Here is a 15,834-nt window from a genome sequence, read left to right as displayed (position 1 = left end):
TTATAATATAGTTTTTGTCTGGGAATTATCTAATGATTCATTAATGTCCTGTGTGAAATTAATTTAGTGCTCTCAGTCCCAGTTCATAGTGGATAGATGTTCACATCAAAGAAAAGACAAACAGAGTTGGCACCAATTGATTCCATAGTTGGCAGTTTCAGTAGAGAAGCTAAGGACTGAACCAGCCTTAGAGTCTGAACTTTTTCATCAGCCACAGTTCCTTCCTGGTCCACAGGGAAGCTTGCCCTGCTGCTGCAAGTATTGTACCTGGTCTGAAGCTTAAAGCATCAGAGATTATTAGTTTCCAGTGTTGTGTCAATCCACCTTTCACCAGCACCAATTTCACTCATTTTTAAAAATCACAGTTATTTTCTCATATATACCCTATTCTTTTAGCATGAGATCTTGGCACTGCTATTTAATAGGAATATAATAAACTGAAGAGCGTGAGGAGGGGAAAAGGGTGGAGTCAAGACAGCTGCACCAAAACAAAATCCTGAAGGGTCAGAGGGAAAAATATTCAAACAAATATATTCAAACGGTAAGGTTTTACTACAGTCAACTATTTGTTCTGTACATGCTTAGACTAATATGTGAGATTAGTTCGTTAATTTTACCAGGCAGCAGAAGAGCGAGAGAAGGAGAAAGAAAAAGACAAAGGGAAAGCTAAACCTCCTGGCAAGAAGGAAAAGCCGCCCAGTGCCAAGTCTGCAGGAAAAGGAGGGAAGGGAAAGAAAGCTGAAGCAGTACAAACAGCAACTGCTATTAAAAAGGACACCACACTAAAGCGACGGGGAGAAGAGGAGGAAGATGACAAATATTTGGGTATGTAAGGCATGCAGATACACTGCTGATCAACTCACCCAAAGAGCATTTAAAAGTCTTGAAACCTACCTGCTGATTCAAGACTGATGTATTCCCTTTAGAAAGATTGAAACTCATTATTAATCAAGAAAGAAAATAGTTACATTTATCACCATATCCATGAGGCAATCTTCTTGTGTTATAAAATATCAAAAGCTGTACAAGTTAATAATGTGCTAACCAGTTCTGAGAAAAATCATATTCCTAAACCATAGTGGACATGGCTAAAAACATCCACTAAAGGAAGCCAAAAATGTTGAGGAATTTACAAAGCTCTGCACCACTAGACTGGTGGCATACTTAGCGTGGAGCCAGGGTTTGTAACTACAGAGCAAGTTTAATCTCCCATCTTCCAACTCCAGCAGACCAGCTGTTATGTGTCTCACGCTCTCACAGAGCTCTTCACAGCGAGGCTTAAAGCATATAGGGTATGTCTACATTGCAATGTAAGCCCAGTCTCAGACTCAGGCTTGAGTCAGAATCTCCCTTCTGCACATACATTCATCTCTCGGGCTCAGATCCAGGGTCCTAGGACCCCGTGAGGGTGGACACCTCAAGCCCCAGTCAAGCTGGGACACAAAGTTAAAGCCCTATTGCTTTGCAGTATAGACACAGCCGGTCCGGATTTGGGTCCTGGGAATCTGCCAGATTTCTTTGTCCTTTCCCTCCCAAGAATCACCAATTGACTCAAAGTCCTGGTCTACACTAGCGGGGGAGATCAATCTAAGTTATGCAACTTCAGCTACGTGAATAACATAGTTGAAGTTGACATACTTAGACCTACTCACAGTGGTATCTTCACTGCGGTGATTTGACTGCTGCCGCTCCCCCATCAACTCTGCCTGCCTCTGCCTCTCGTGGTACAGGAGTCGACAGGAGAGCGCTCGGGGGTCGATTTATCACGTCTAGACTATATGCGATAAATCGACCCCTACTGGATCGATCGCTGTCTGCTGATCCAGTGGGTAGTATAGACATACCCCAAGAAAACAGAAGCAACTTTCCTTGTTCTAGTACAGCAGTTTGATCAATCGGCATTTAACCCTTCCATTTTATTCTGACCTCTGAGCTGAAAATACACCTTCAGAGAACCTAACACTCTTAATTTGCAATGCACGCTGACCAAAAGTCCTTTGCAAAGAGTCCTGCTTCACGGTCAGGGGAGCACAGCCAGATTTTGGTTAATCTGTGGTTGAGACCAGCTAAGCAGTGGATTCTAGTAAGAGTACCAGGAATGACCATGCATACCAGTAAATAGCAAAGAACCTGGCAGCACTGGAAATGTATTGGACTGGTGACCAGTGCAGGAAGCAAATTAAGCAGTTCAAGACCAATTTCTGGAAAACCAGGAACCAGAACTGCACCTCAGGCAGCTCACTGACATCATATCTGTTTATGACATTGACCGGGTGCTGGGTACTGCACTAAGTACGGGGCCGAGAGCGGTGCAGTATGATCTGGTCAGCTGGGATCGTGACCTGGTGGACTCAGAATCCAGTATGGGAGCTGAGGGGAACCAGCAGCAGGCTTTGAATGAGGCCAGTGGAAGAGTTTCCATAATGAACTTACGGTTGAAGTTCTGGACTGAGCCAACAAGCCGGTGAAATACCAACATACCTTCATGGACCATGTAGCAGGCTGACTGGAGGGCTGGACAGCCTAGAGGTTAGAGTGTGTGGCTCCCGGCCCCCTGCTTGGTTGCGGGGCCTCAGCCTTTAAGGCCAGGGGTGGGAGGTAGGGGGACACAGGCCCTCCCTCTCCACCAGGTCCTAGCCCAGGGCCCTGTATTTGTCAATCCCTGAACAGGGGCACCCCTCCCAGCAAGGACCTTACATTTGCTGTCCTTGGCTACTTCCTACCAGTCTGTTCAGTCTGGGACATGGCCTCTCTAATCCTCTTAGTTTGGTGTCCTGATTCCTGTAGGATCTTTCTCGTGGGTCTTGAATGTCGCCTCGTTATGGTCGCAGGCTCCTTTGAGTAGACCAACAAAAGTTGGGGAGGCCAAGCCCCGCAATGTCCCACTCAACATTTCTGATGCACCAAAGGTACCTGACAGAGCTATGGTGGAGCAGGCGAAGGAGGAAACAAACATGGCAGACTCAGACCGGCTGATGCTGCTCATGACACTTGATATAACTGCTGATTTCCCCTACGTAGACCAGTACTTCTGGAGCAGGGCCACAAGCACAGACTGGTTGGACCACATCACGTTGCAGACCTGGACTGACTAGCAGAGGGTCCAGAACTTTCACATGAAGAAAGCAACATTTCTAGAGCTCTGGTACTGAATGCTGAACTTGTAGCAAAGGTGGCCACCCATCTCTGATCTGTAGCACCTAGCTTGGCACTTGTTAACATGTATAGATTGTTGTCTGTCCACATGTGAAATTGAGCACCACACAAATAGTCTCTCAATTTCTCTGCGGCAGTCCATAGAAAGGCAAAGAATTCCAACTTGTGTATGTGGTAGTGAATTTCACTGTCAGAAAGGCCTTGGCTGGCAAAGGCCACAGATCTCCAGTGGCCTTTAACTTGTTTATAGCACTCCCTCTCTCACCTTCCTAACTAATTTCTGTATGGTGAATGAAAGGCTGGCTTTGGTCAGCAAAGACTAGGGCTAGGGCATGAGTTAGGTAGTTAATTATTTCCTGAAGGGATTTTTCATATCTTTTGCTGCACATCAGTTTCCAAAAGGTCATAGTGTGTTTGTTCAGGAGGCCTTGGGTACTTTACTTTAACTTTTACCTTAGATATCCTTTTGCTGGACTGATATCCTTTAGTGAGATAATTTGGTAGCTTTGCAATGATAGCGTATTTTTTCACAATCTGCAGTAGTAGCCTCTAACTCCTATGAAAGGCTTAAGCTTTTTGTAATAATGTGGGGTTGCCCATGTAGTGAGTACAGATACTATTTGATCAGGATCCATACTTACTTCATCTTGGTATACAATGTGACCCATATATTTGTCTGCTGTTCTGCAGAATTGACATTTATCAACTGATACCTTTGGTTAATTGGCTTCCAACCAGTTTAGCACTTTTAGAAGCCTTTCTTCTTATTCCCCCAGAGTTCTTGCAAAAACATTCAGGCCATCTGTCACATTGTGGGGTGCAATCCAGACCAGTGAGGGGTTGTCACTGTCTTCCCTGCAATTGTAAGTGCCTTACAATGCTTTGCTATTGTAGCTCCCAACCTGGGCCACTCATAAACAGTCTACCAGTATGCAAGTCACACCCTGAGGTGTCTGTGCATAGCTGCAGCCCTGGTCCAGCAACTCTGACCCCAGTAGCCCGTCAGCAATACACCAGCCACACTTTGGTTTCCAGCAGCCTTAATTACGACCTTCAGGGTGACCCCAATGTACTTCCAGTCCTGAATTTCCCCCCAAATGAATGTTCTGCATGGTCCAGCCCTCTCCTGGACAGGTCAAATATTAAAAGCCCATTGCCCCTGTTAGTATTCAACAGTTTGCTACTTTAACTGGAGTTACCAAACAGTTCAGTGTAAACACAACACTGGATTAGTTTAGTTAAACAAATTTATTTTATTTTTAATCTATAATGAGAGATTTTAAGTGACTACAACTATAAGGCATTAAAGTCAGAAATGGCTTCAAGATAAATAAAGATAAAATGTTTTCTAATAGCTAGAACTTAAAAAGTTAGACTTGTTTCAAGGTAAAATACCAGTTACCAGCAACAAGGCTGACCAGATTCTCAACTAAGGCTGTCCCCCAAAGTTAGCTGAAAAAGAGAGCGACTTTGGGGTCTTCTTGCTCTTCACTGTTATAGTCATAGAATCATAGAATCATAGAATATCAGGGTTGGAAGGGACCCCAGAAGGTCATCTAGTCCAACCCCCTGCTCAAAGCAGGACCAATTCCCAGTTAAATCATCCCAGCCAGGGCTTTGTCAAGCCTGACCTTAAAAACCTCTAAGGAAGGAGATTCTACCACCTCCCTAGGTAACGCATTCCAGTGTTTCACCACCCTCTTAGTGAAAAAGTTTTTCCTAATATCCAATCTAAACCTCCCCCACTGCAACTTGAGACCATTACTCCTCGTTCTGTCATCTGCTACCATTGAGAACAGCCTAGAGCCATCCTCTTTGGAACCCCCTTTCAGGTAGTTGAAAGCAGCTATCAAATCCCCCCTCATTCTTCTCTTCTGCAGGCTAAACAATCCCAGCTCCCTCAGCCTCTCCTCATAACTCATGTGTTCCAGTCCCCTAATCATTTTTGTTGCCCTTCGCTGGACTCTCTCCAATTTATCCACATCCTTCTTGAAGTGTGGGGCCCAAAACTGGACACAGTACTCCAGATGAGGCCTCACCAATGTCGAATAGAGGGGAATGATCACGTCCCTCGATCTGCTCGCTATGCCCCTACTTATACATCCCAAAATGCCATTGGCCTTCTTGGCAACAAGGGCACACTACTGACTCATATCCAGCTTCTCGTCCACTGTCACCCCTAGGTCCTTTTCCGCAGAACTGCTGCCTAGCCATTCGGTCCCTAGTCTGTAGCTGTGCATTGGGTTCTTCCGTCCTAAGTGCAGGACCCTGCACTTATCCTTATTGAACCTCATCAGATTTCTTTTGGCCCAATCCTCCAATTTGTCTAGGTCTTTCTGTATCCTATCCCTCCCCTCCAGCATATCTACCACTCCTCCCAGTTTAGTATCATCCGCAAATTTGCTGAGAGTGCAAGCCACACCATCCTCCAGATCATTTATGAAGATATTGAACAAAACCAGCCCCAAGACCGACCCTTGGGGTACTCCACTTGATACCGGCTGCCAACTAGATATGGAGCCATTGATCACTACCCGTTGAGCCCGACAATCTAGCCAGCTTTCTACCCACCTTGTAGTGCATTCATCCAGCCCATACTTCCTTAACTTGCTGACAAGAATACTGTGGGAGACCGTGTCAAAAGCTTTGCTAAAGTCAAGAAACAATACATCCACTGCTTTCCCTTCATCCACAGAACCAGTAATCTCATCATAAAAGGCGATTAGATTAGTCAGGCATGACCTTCCCTTGGTGAATCCATGCTGGCTGTTCCTGATCACTTTCCTCTCATGCAAGTGCTTCAGGATTGATTCTTTGAGGACCTGCTCCATGATTTTTCCAGGGACTGAGGTGAGGCTGACTGGCCTGTAGTTCCCAGGATCCTCCTTCTTCCCTTTTTTAAAGATTGGCACTACATTAGCCTTTTTCCAGTCATCCGGGACTTCCCCGGTTCGCCACGAGTTTTCAAAGATAATGGCCAATGGCTCTGCAATCACAGCCGCCAACTCCTTCAGCACTCTCGGATGCAACTCGTCCGGCCCCATGGACTTGTGCACGTCCAGCCTTTCTAAATAGTCCCTAACCACCTCTATCTCCACAGAGGGCTGGCCATCTCTTCCCAGTCATCCTTTGAAGTAAATTCTTCAGAGGATTATCCCTCAAAGCAAAGTTTATTCAAACAGTAAAGAAGGTGACATGGAGTGTGGTGAAGGTGGCTCCTGTGTATGCCGATTTGCCTTGTCTCCTGTCATTCTCCTTCTTACTGTCTCAAGGACTCTGTTTACTACTTTTATGTAAATTGAGGTAAATTGACATGTTTAGGATAGACCTGTTTAACAACTTTGCCTAGTCAGAGCTGTGTGGGTTTGAACATGTGCTAACATCAACATATAGGGGGAATTCATAACTTTAGATATGATGATGCTATATACATTTCACCATGATATTGTTGACCAAGTTATTAGTTTTCAAATGTAACCTCTCAGGCATATTTTGTACAAGCAAAGCTCATGTCTTTCATAAATTCCTCTATTAGACTTTGAAACATGGCAGACACTCCAGATATTCCCTTGGGCATGAGTTCAAACTGATAGAAACTGAAAGAGCAGATGAATGGTGTCTTTTTGTTCCAGCAGGATCTGGTAATATTCACTGCAAAAATCCACCACTGAGAACCCTAGCAAACAGACCAAAGTATCTTGTACTTGAGGAATGATGTAGTGATCTATCACCGTGCATCTTTTGAGCACTTGGTTGTCTCTCTCTATTTATCCTTATGTTCCCATTCAACTTCTGTGCTCCCACTATAAAAGAGATATATGGGCTGCACGATTCTGCAGTAATGCTATTTGCAAGCAGTTCCTGAAGATGGTGTTGCAGGTCCTCCATCTTGGAGAGAGCAATCTTCCTAGAACAGGGGTGGCCAACCTGTGGCTCTGGAGCCACTTGTGGCTCTTCAGAAGTTAAGATGCGGCTCCTTGTATAGGCACCGACTCCGGGGCTGGAGCTACAGGTGCCAATTTTCCAGTGTGCCAGGGGATGCTCACTGCTCAACCCCTGGATCTGCTACAGGCCCTACCCCCACTCCACCCCTTCCAGCCCCCTCCCCATAGCCTGCCGTGCCCTCGCTCCTCCATCCCCCCACCACCTCCTGCATGCCACGAAACAGCTGATTGGGGAGGGAGGGAGAGGTGCTGATCGGCGGGGCTGCTGGTGGGTGGGAGGCTTTGATGGGGGGGCTGCTGACGTATTACTGTGGCTCTTTGGCAATGTACATTGGTAAATTCTGGCTCCTTCTCAGGTGTAGGTTGGCCACCCTGTCCTAGAACATGCTCTGAAAGGACATGAGTCTTATAGTGTGATGACATGGTCTTCTGCCTACATGCATCCCATGACCCATTTGTATAGCAAGAACACCCTGGATCTTTTACAAAATTTCTTCCTCAGACTCTTGCAGGGTCTACTGGTGGAGTCTGGATTCACATGTGGGGTGGGGGGGTGGGGAGGGAAGATCTCTGGCTCAGGGTGTTTAGGTATTGCTCTTCAACTCATCTGCAGGAGTTGGGGAGTACCTCAAAAAGTCAAGAGTTGTTCCCTATGAGAACAGACACATCAGACACCAGAACCTATCACTGCTGCTGTGTCCACTTCTTGTCTTTTCCTGACAACTTCCTCTGAAAATTCCAGGACCGCTACGATGTTCCCTTGGTAAGGGTATTCATCCATGCTAAGGCCACACAGGTCTAGTCCAATCAGTGGCTTTACTGTCAATTCCTGAGCATCTTTTGGTAGAAAAAACTGAAATAGGCCCTTGGGATCCAGTATCAAGTAAGTTATACATTCCGTCCTTTACAGTAACCTCTGCTTGAGCTTCTATTAGTCATGGTGGTATTTAGGCTTGGAGAATCTTTCCATGGGAGCCTTTAAGTCAGAGGTTCCCAAACTGTAGGTCGTGACCCCAGTATGGGGCCAGGCCATCAGCAGATGGGGTTGCAGCAATCTCTAGTGTACAAAGGACACCATTTTGCTCTGCACAGTATGACTTCCATGCAGTGCATGTGAGGCCATGCTGCATAGAGGATGCCATTTTGCTCTACAAAATTGCATCCTCTGCACAGCATGACCTTGCATGCACCATACATATGAGGTCATGCTGTGTGGAGGATACCACTTTGTAGAGCAAAATGGCCTATTCCATACGATATGACCTCACACATACAGTGTGTGCAAGGTCACACTGTGGGATGACCTCCTGAGGTCCCTTCCAACCCTGTGATTCTATGAATCTAAGAGTGCCATTTTCTCTTCAAAATGGCATCCTCCATGCTGTCTGGGGTCCCGGGAGAAAATAGTTTATTCAAATGAGGTTGTGCCAGCAAAAAGTTTGGGAACCCCTGCTTTAAGTTCTGAGAGCCTGAGTGTCTCCCTTCTGAAGCCCCTTGCCAGTTTCTCAATTCCCCCCAACTCATCCTCAGCATCTGGTACATTAAGGTGGGATTCTCTTCATTCTGATACTTGATAGCAATATGTACATCCTGGCCACAACCGTAGCAGAAAAATTGTCCTCTCCTCTTTTGCTCTTACAGGAAAGTGACTCTAAATGCTGTTGTCTTATTAACCACTGCCTCTGGCTCCTTGTGCCCTGAAGTCTTGAATGAGTTGAGAATGGAATGAGGTCCCTGTTTGCAAGTACTGAATCTGTGTATTAAACAAATACATTTTTATTAAGAGGGAAAGGAACACAGCATTAATTTGGGAAAATAATGCAACCATCTGTTTATACAAATAATAAGTAAAACATGCACCTGCACAGTATCTTTGGCAGTAGTCCTTTGTTTTCCCACTTTCTGATGTGAATGTCAGATGTCCCTTTCCCATATCACTTGCCCTACTTCCCTTTCTGTGCACCCCACTCAGTTTGTTGGCAGTGTTTAGTGATGTCCAAGAGTTTGGTCCCTCTCCACCATTCCAGTGGGAAATGCTGCTTGGTTTCCATGAAGGGAAACCCTGTCACTGCCTCTAGTCTCAATGCTGACTCTGCATCACCTCTCACATGGCATATAGGACCATTGACTAGAGCGCTTGCCACCAAGGACTTGCTTCTCACTACAAAGTAGCTGCTCCCTCTCTGTCTGGCTTAAATCCAAGTTCCATTCTCTGGCAATGCCAGAGAGATATTTTTGGTTAGGGTGACTTCATTTTTCTGTTGCATAGCAATGATTATATTTCATTAACCCACACCCAAAATGTAATAGAATTTTAATCAGAACAACCAAAATGTTCATACTGGGAGGGTGGATAACATGCAAATAAGGTCTACTCAGTCTCTCTTCCTCCAGTTTAAATGGCAGCAGAGAGCACTTTCATAAAGCTTCAGAAAAAGAAAAGGAGTACTTGTGGCACCTTAGAGACTAACAAATTTATTTGAGCATAAGCTTGAGCTGTAGCTCATGAAAGCTTATGCTCAAATAAATTGGTTAGTCTCTAAGGTGCCACAAGTACTCCTTTTCTTTTTGCGAATACAGACTAACACGGCTGCTACTCTGAAACCTGTCATAAAGCTTCAGAGTTAGTGCAGACTTACATTAATAAATAGCCTTTTGTCATACACTGCACAGTAGCTCTAAAGTGCTGTAAGAAGTATGTGCAACCAGTAAGAGTCAACTAGTACGGAGTTATATTTGCTATTCAATATTGTAAAGTGCAGTAATACACATTAAGGTGCAGAGGGAGGGTTTGATCCTGCAAGTTGCTGAGCGCTCTAGTCCAATCCAGCAAAGCGTTTAAGTATGTAATAGTCCCAATCACATCGTGTATTTAAGTGCTTTACTAGACTGGACCAGAGTGCTCAGCACTGTGCAGAATTGAGCCCTTTATGAGACAAGGCTCACTGTATACTGCACTTTGTTTCCTGCAACATATAGTAGAACCTCAGAGTTACAAACACCAGAGTTACGAACTGACCAGTCAACCACACACCTCATTTGGAACCAGAAGTATGCAATCAGGCAGCAGCAGAGACCCCAAAAAAAGCAAATATAGTATAGTACTGTGTTAAAAGTAAACTACTAAAAAAAAAGGGAAAGCAGCATTTTTCTTCTGCATAATAAAGTTTCAAAGCTGTATTAAGTCAATATTCAGTTGTAAACTTTTGAAAGAATGACCATAACTTTTGTTCAGAGTTACGAATAACCTCCATTCCCCAGATGTTTGGAACTGAAATTCTGATGTACTGTTTTCCAGTTTTGCTAGTGAATCAGGATGGTGTCTAGAAAGCTCTGCCTCATTCAGTACATATATTCACTTCATTTCCCCCTGAGCAGTAAACTGTGCTATGCATGCCTTCATTCATTTAGAACACTTGGAGATTATTAAAAAGCATTTTAGCTGTGTAAAAACACACTCCTGCACATGTTCAAACTATAATTGACAAACCAAACGAACTTGGGCAAATCAAAAATCCATTTTTCACCAGAACACTGAAAAGTGCCTATCCTCCCACAGGACTCATCCTGCCACATTTCAGCTTCTTACCCTTATGCACTTTGGTGCTAAATCAAAGTCAAAGACTTTTTATGATGTGGAAATGTTCCTTTTCCATTTCCCTCACTCTCAAAACCAGCTCAAGTATTTTTGTACATACTTTCCTAAAAAATTCACTGTTGGACAGTAACTGTTTCATGTACCATATGCTGGGTAAGAACATGATAGCACTCCATATTTCTGAAACTAAACTGGCTCTCTATTAAAAGAACTATTTACAGAGATGCTGCATCTGTAGCACTCTTGCCATGTGGAGACATACTGGCTTCCTGGTGCCTCCTCCAAATTCTTCGCTTCTGCAAGCTGTGCTCTTCCCTACAAATTCCATGCCGGTTGCTACAGAAACCACTTGGAAAATTTCAGTCTAAAATATGAAAGTTCAGAAAATTGTGTGCATCAGAACAAAAGGGTTACAATAGAAATGTTTGTGCAACCTTAAATATGGCTGTTGCTATGCAATTGAGCTACAATATACTTTAATATAGCAGTTGAAATGATCTATTCTACTTTCCTTTTGTAATGTGACTGGTGATTTCGATATTTTGAACAGATGATGAACCAGATGATGCCCAATATTACTTCATAGTTTGGGGTTTCCACAACCCTCAGTTACTGCCTGTGCTCTCTGAGCTTGGGGTCAATATCTCAAATGTGATTAAGATTTCTTCTGAAAATTACGAACCATTGCAGACATACTTGGGAGCAGCTAAACTGCAAGAAGAATCATTACTTACACCTGAAGGTAAGCTAGTGATAGGACAAATATCCTTTATAAAATCCTAACTATTCTATTTTAAAAATTGTATTTAAATTCTTATCCATGCTTAGCATTGTGTTATCTGAGTGCCTGTGCTCTCTTTTTGAAATGTTTTAAATATCTAGGCCTACAGGAGAAAATGAGCTGAATATTTGTATGCTACCACTTAGGAGTCAGCCAGTTAGCTTCTTTCATGCTTGTCACTAGTGCTGGTACTTGCTTTGCCTTGTAATCCCCAGGAGATGTACTATGGTATCACAACTATTAGAGATGGAAAATTTTCTTGTCCAATATTTACAGAAAAGATTCAACAATATTTTTCTCCTCTTAATATTCTTCCTCACTCCCTTCTTTTCCCAGTTTTCTAGATCTTACATTGAAGAATAATTAACTCGTGGCATCTAGCCCACCTATCACTTTGGAAAAATTGGTATAGTATTAGTATAAATGAAACTTATAGGTCAAAAATTTAAATGAAAGGACTACAGATCTTGAGTAAATTGTCTGCGAAGCCTCTTAAAACATTTATCAGTTACAGGAACTGAAGATGCATCTCAAGCTCTTTAAGACTGAGGGAGTCATAGAATGATAGAATATTAGGGTTGGAAGAGACCTCAGGAGGTCATCTAGTCCAACCCCCTGCTCAAAGCAGGACCAACCCCAACTAAATCATCCCAGCCAGGGCTTTGTCAAGCGGGGCCTTACCCCCACTGCACTGTATCATACTCAACATATAAACATCTGTACCATACACTCAGACATAATTTTCCAATTCACATTCGTTTGATAACAACCCTTGAGCAACATCAGTAGATGGAAGTGCCTTAGTTGAGGAAGGATAGTCCAGGGTTATCTTCATAACTGCCACAGAATCCGTGTGTGGCCTTGGGAAAGTTACATAGGCCAAACGTTTCAGAACAGTCCACTGCCATGTTTTTGGGGTCATCACTGGAGTTATACCAGGGATAAATTTAGCCCCAGGCCTGATTTTTAGAGGTGCTGAGCATCCAGAACTCCACATGAAATCAAGGCATTTGCAGTTGCAGATTCTCAGCAACTCCAACAATCAGGCCATGATCCCAGAGTGAGTTTGCAGGGCTGGCATTTAGCAAACACATTTTTTCCTCATTATCTGGGTACATCTGTAATTTGATCATTACAATACAGTAAACATGGAAACCTGCACTGACATTTCTACAATCACATTTCACTGATGAAATGCACTTTAATCTCTCTTTGTCTTAGTTTCAACATCTATAAAATGGGGATAATAATACTTACCTACCTCACATTTAAAGAAAAGTTACTAGTTTAGGCCCAAGGCATTTCGATAAGTATAACCTTAGATTTTGGATTTTGGGCATTTATTTGTTGTTTCTTCAAGTGCAACATCCTACGAAGTTTTTCCCTCCTTAAATTTTTGTTGTGTATTTACAACCTTAAGTTGGGCTTGACCTCGGATATTTTTCTGGGAATTTGCTTAAGAATGGGAATTGTTTGAACAACACTTAGGGTAGAGTAGACCAACCTGCAATTCATGTTTCCTTCTCAATATTCCAGAAATATGTCTCATACTCACTATTCCCATGTAAAAGGGAGATATTTGGATACAAATATGCTATAATTTATCTAATAATGATGCATTTATAGTTGTAGAAGCTGAAAAAATGAAGAAAGCTAAAGCTATCAACGACTTGGAAACATTCTGGAAATACTTGGAGCCAATTCTGAACAGTGGGAAACATGGATCACCTCTCTTTGATGTTGCCAGACTTCATCACATAGTAAAGGAAAATACTTTTCCCCCAGACTGGACTAATAGTGACATGATGGTTAGTAGTTTCTTCTTTCACAATGAGCTGCCCATTTAGTTTTTATAGCATTTAACACCAGTTTAAGTACATTGGGAATTTGAGCTGTGTGTGTCTGTAAAACTTTGAACCAGACTAATTGGTTTACAGAGCATACAAACTATGCCTATGGAGATTATAATCGCCTTTAATGAAAGCCATTTATTTTCCATGCCTTATAAATTTGCTGGGTGTATCTATAGGGCTTCTATGTTCTTTGAACAAATGTGTTAGAGAGTGAGTTTCTAAACCATGGGCCATGGCTGTAGAGTTTGTAATCTCTTTGAAGTATAATACTAAACAAATTCATAGCTTCCACACACTCCTCATTAGAGGTTCAAACATTGGTATTGAATAAATTCAAAATTATAGTACCAGCCCTTTAACAATAGATCTGTGTCCTAGATCTCATTGAGGGCAAATGAAAATAAAGGAATAATAAAACAAATGTGGAATTTCTGGGCAAGCCATTGTTGAGATATGATGTTCTAATGTACATCCCACATTGCCTCTGGGGGGTTAGCCCCAAAGCATGCTTCAAATGCAGTATACAATGATGGCCACTGACCCTCTTTCTTAGAATCATAGAATATTAGGGTTGGAAGAGACCTATGCGGTCATCTAGTCCAATCCCCTGCTCAAAGCAGGACCAACACCAAATACATCATCCCCGCCAGGGCTTTGTCAAGCCAGGCCTTAAAATCCTCTAAAGATGGAGATTTCACCACCTCCCTAGGTAACCCATTCCAGTGCTTCACCACCCTCCTAGTGAAATAGTGTTTCCTAATATCCAACCTAGACCTCCCCCATTGCAATTTGAGACCATTGCTTCTTGTTCTGTCATCTGCCACCACTGAGAACAGCCTAGTTCCATCCTCTTTGGAACCCCCCTTCAGATAGTTGAAGGCTGCTATCAAATCCCCCCTCACTCTTCTCTCCTGCAGACTAAATAACCTTAGTTCCCTCAGCCTCTCCTCGTAAATCGTGTGCCGCAGCCATCTAATCATTTTTGTTGCCCTCCGCTGGACTCTCTCCAATTTGTCCACATCCCTTCTGTAGCGGGGGGACCAAAACTGGATGCAGTACTCCAGGTGTGGCCTCTCCAGTGCTGAAGAGAGGGAAATAATCACTTCCCTTGATCTGCTGGCAATGCTCCTACTCATACAGCCTAATATGCCGTTGGCCTTCTTGGCAACAAGGGCACACTGATGACTCATGTCCAGCTTCTCATCCACTGTAATCCCCAGGTCCTTTTCTGCAGAACTGCTGCTTAGCCAGTCGGTCCCCAGCCTGTAGCGGTGCATGGGATTCTTCCATCCAAAGTACAGGACTCTGTACTTGTCCTTGTTGAACCTCATCAGATTAGTCTTAAAGACTAATCACCCAGTAGAAACCAACCAGCATTTCTTTCATCTGCAGAGGCGTCCCAGCTCAGAACTCTTCCCCCAAGTTTCTTGTCTTTATTTTTGTGCAGATTGAATTCTCTTTTTCTGTTCTTCTTTTCTTCTGTTCTCCTTTCCATCCGTATCTTCAGCTCTTCCTCCCATGTGAGCTTTTTTTCTTCTCTTCCATTTCCTCTCAGAGCATCATTGGCTTTGTTCAACAAGGTCACTCAATCTGGTACCACATAGAAGATCTCCCTCCCCACAGTACTGCTTCAAATACAGCAGAATTCAGCATAGCTGCAGTGCAAACAAAGGAAGGACAGCCCTCTGCTAAAAAGTAGTTTTGTACCCCACTCCTTTTTAGTGAGGATTAGTGTGACCAGGGAGTAGCAGAGAAAGCCCAAGCAGTTGCTAGGTGTTCCTACTCCAGATCTTTACCATAGCAAGGGATCCAGTGTCTCCCTGTTCACATTAGATGAGGGGGGGAAATCCTAAACTACCATAACACATTCCATAATTTCTTCCAGTTTATTTGTGGTTTAGAGTAATAGGGTTAGGGGACAGACTATTTCCTTCCAACACTTATATTAGAGGATTAAATTTTGCATATAAACAGTCAGTGAGCGAGCAGGTATTCTCAAACCTGAAGGGATCAGATTGCATGTGGCTAATTCCACAGTGGCTTCTAAGGCATGCCTTGGAAATGCCTCATTTGTGGAAACATGTAGAACTGCAACTTGAAGTTCAGTCCACGTGGCATTACTTTTGTCACCTGACCTTGAGATTCAATGTCCATTTTGGGAGAGCAGTTCTTTGGTCATTCAGTTAAAATCCTCTCATTCCCATCTCTTTTATGGGTCTGTTGCTTATGAATATCCCAACAGTAAATATCTTTACTGTCAGAGACCAATATAGACTCTAAAGAAGTGTGTGGGGGGGGGTTTGTAGGGCTTTAAAGAAATACATATACATAAAGACATACACCGAAGGACATAGGATCATATCATAGTATACAGTGAATGGATGCAATAAGTCTATTTCAGTGGATTTCCTCTGGAAAGTCTTTACTGAGGTTAAATACAGCTCTGAACTGCCTCCAGGACATGCATGGGGAGGACTCAAATGAAGGACTGCCAGACATGTT

General features: G+C 43.3%; 1 protein-coding gene across 4 annotated transcripts in view; it reads left to right on the top strand.

The window, feature by feature from the left end:
- SPAG17 (sperm associated antigen 17) overlaps positions 1-15,834 on the top strand; it is a 307,861-nt gene that overhangs the window by 92,540 nt on the left and 199,487 nt on the right. For all 4 annotated transcript variants that reach the window (XM_073310300.1, XM_073310290.1, XM_073310281.1 and 1 more), the window contains exons 5-7: positions 621-825; positions 11,249-11,440; positions 13,106-13,287. In XM_073310300.1, the coding sequence (XP_073166401.1) occupies positions 621-825; positions 11,249-11,440; positions 13,106-13,287 (579 nt within the window). The remainder of the gene's footprint in view (positions 1-620; positions 826-11,248; positions 11,441-13,105; positions 13,288-15,834) is intronic.

Source organism: Lepidochelys kempii, chromosome 1, assembly GCF_965140285.1.
Source record: "Lepidochelys kempii isolate rLepKem1 chromosome 1, rLepKem1.hap1, whole genome shotgun sequence".
In the NCBI taxonomy this organism is placed as follows: Eukaryota; Metazoa; Chordata; order Testudines; family Cheloniidae; genus Lepidochelys; species Lepidochelys kempii.
Note: the sequence above shows the minus strand (reverse complement) of the source record. Positions and strands in the feature narration are given on the sequence as shown.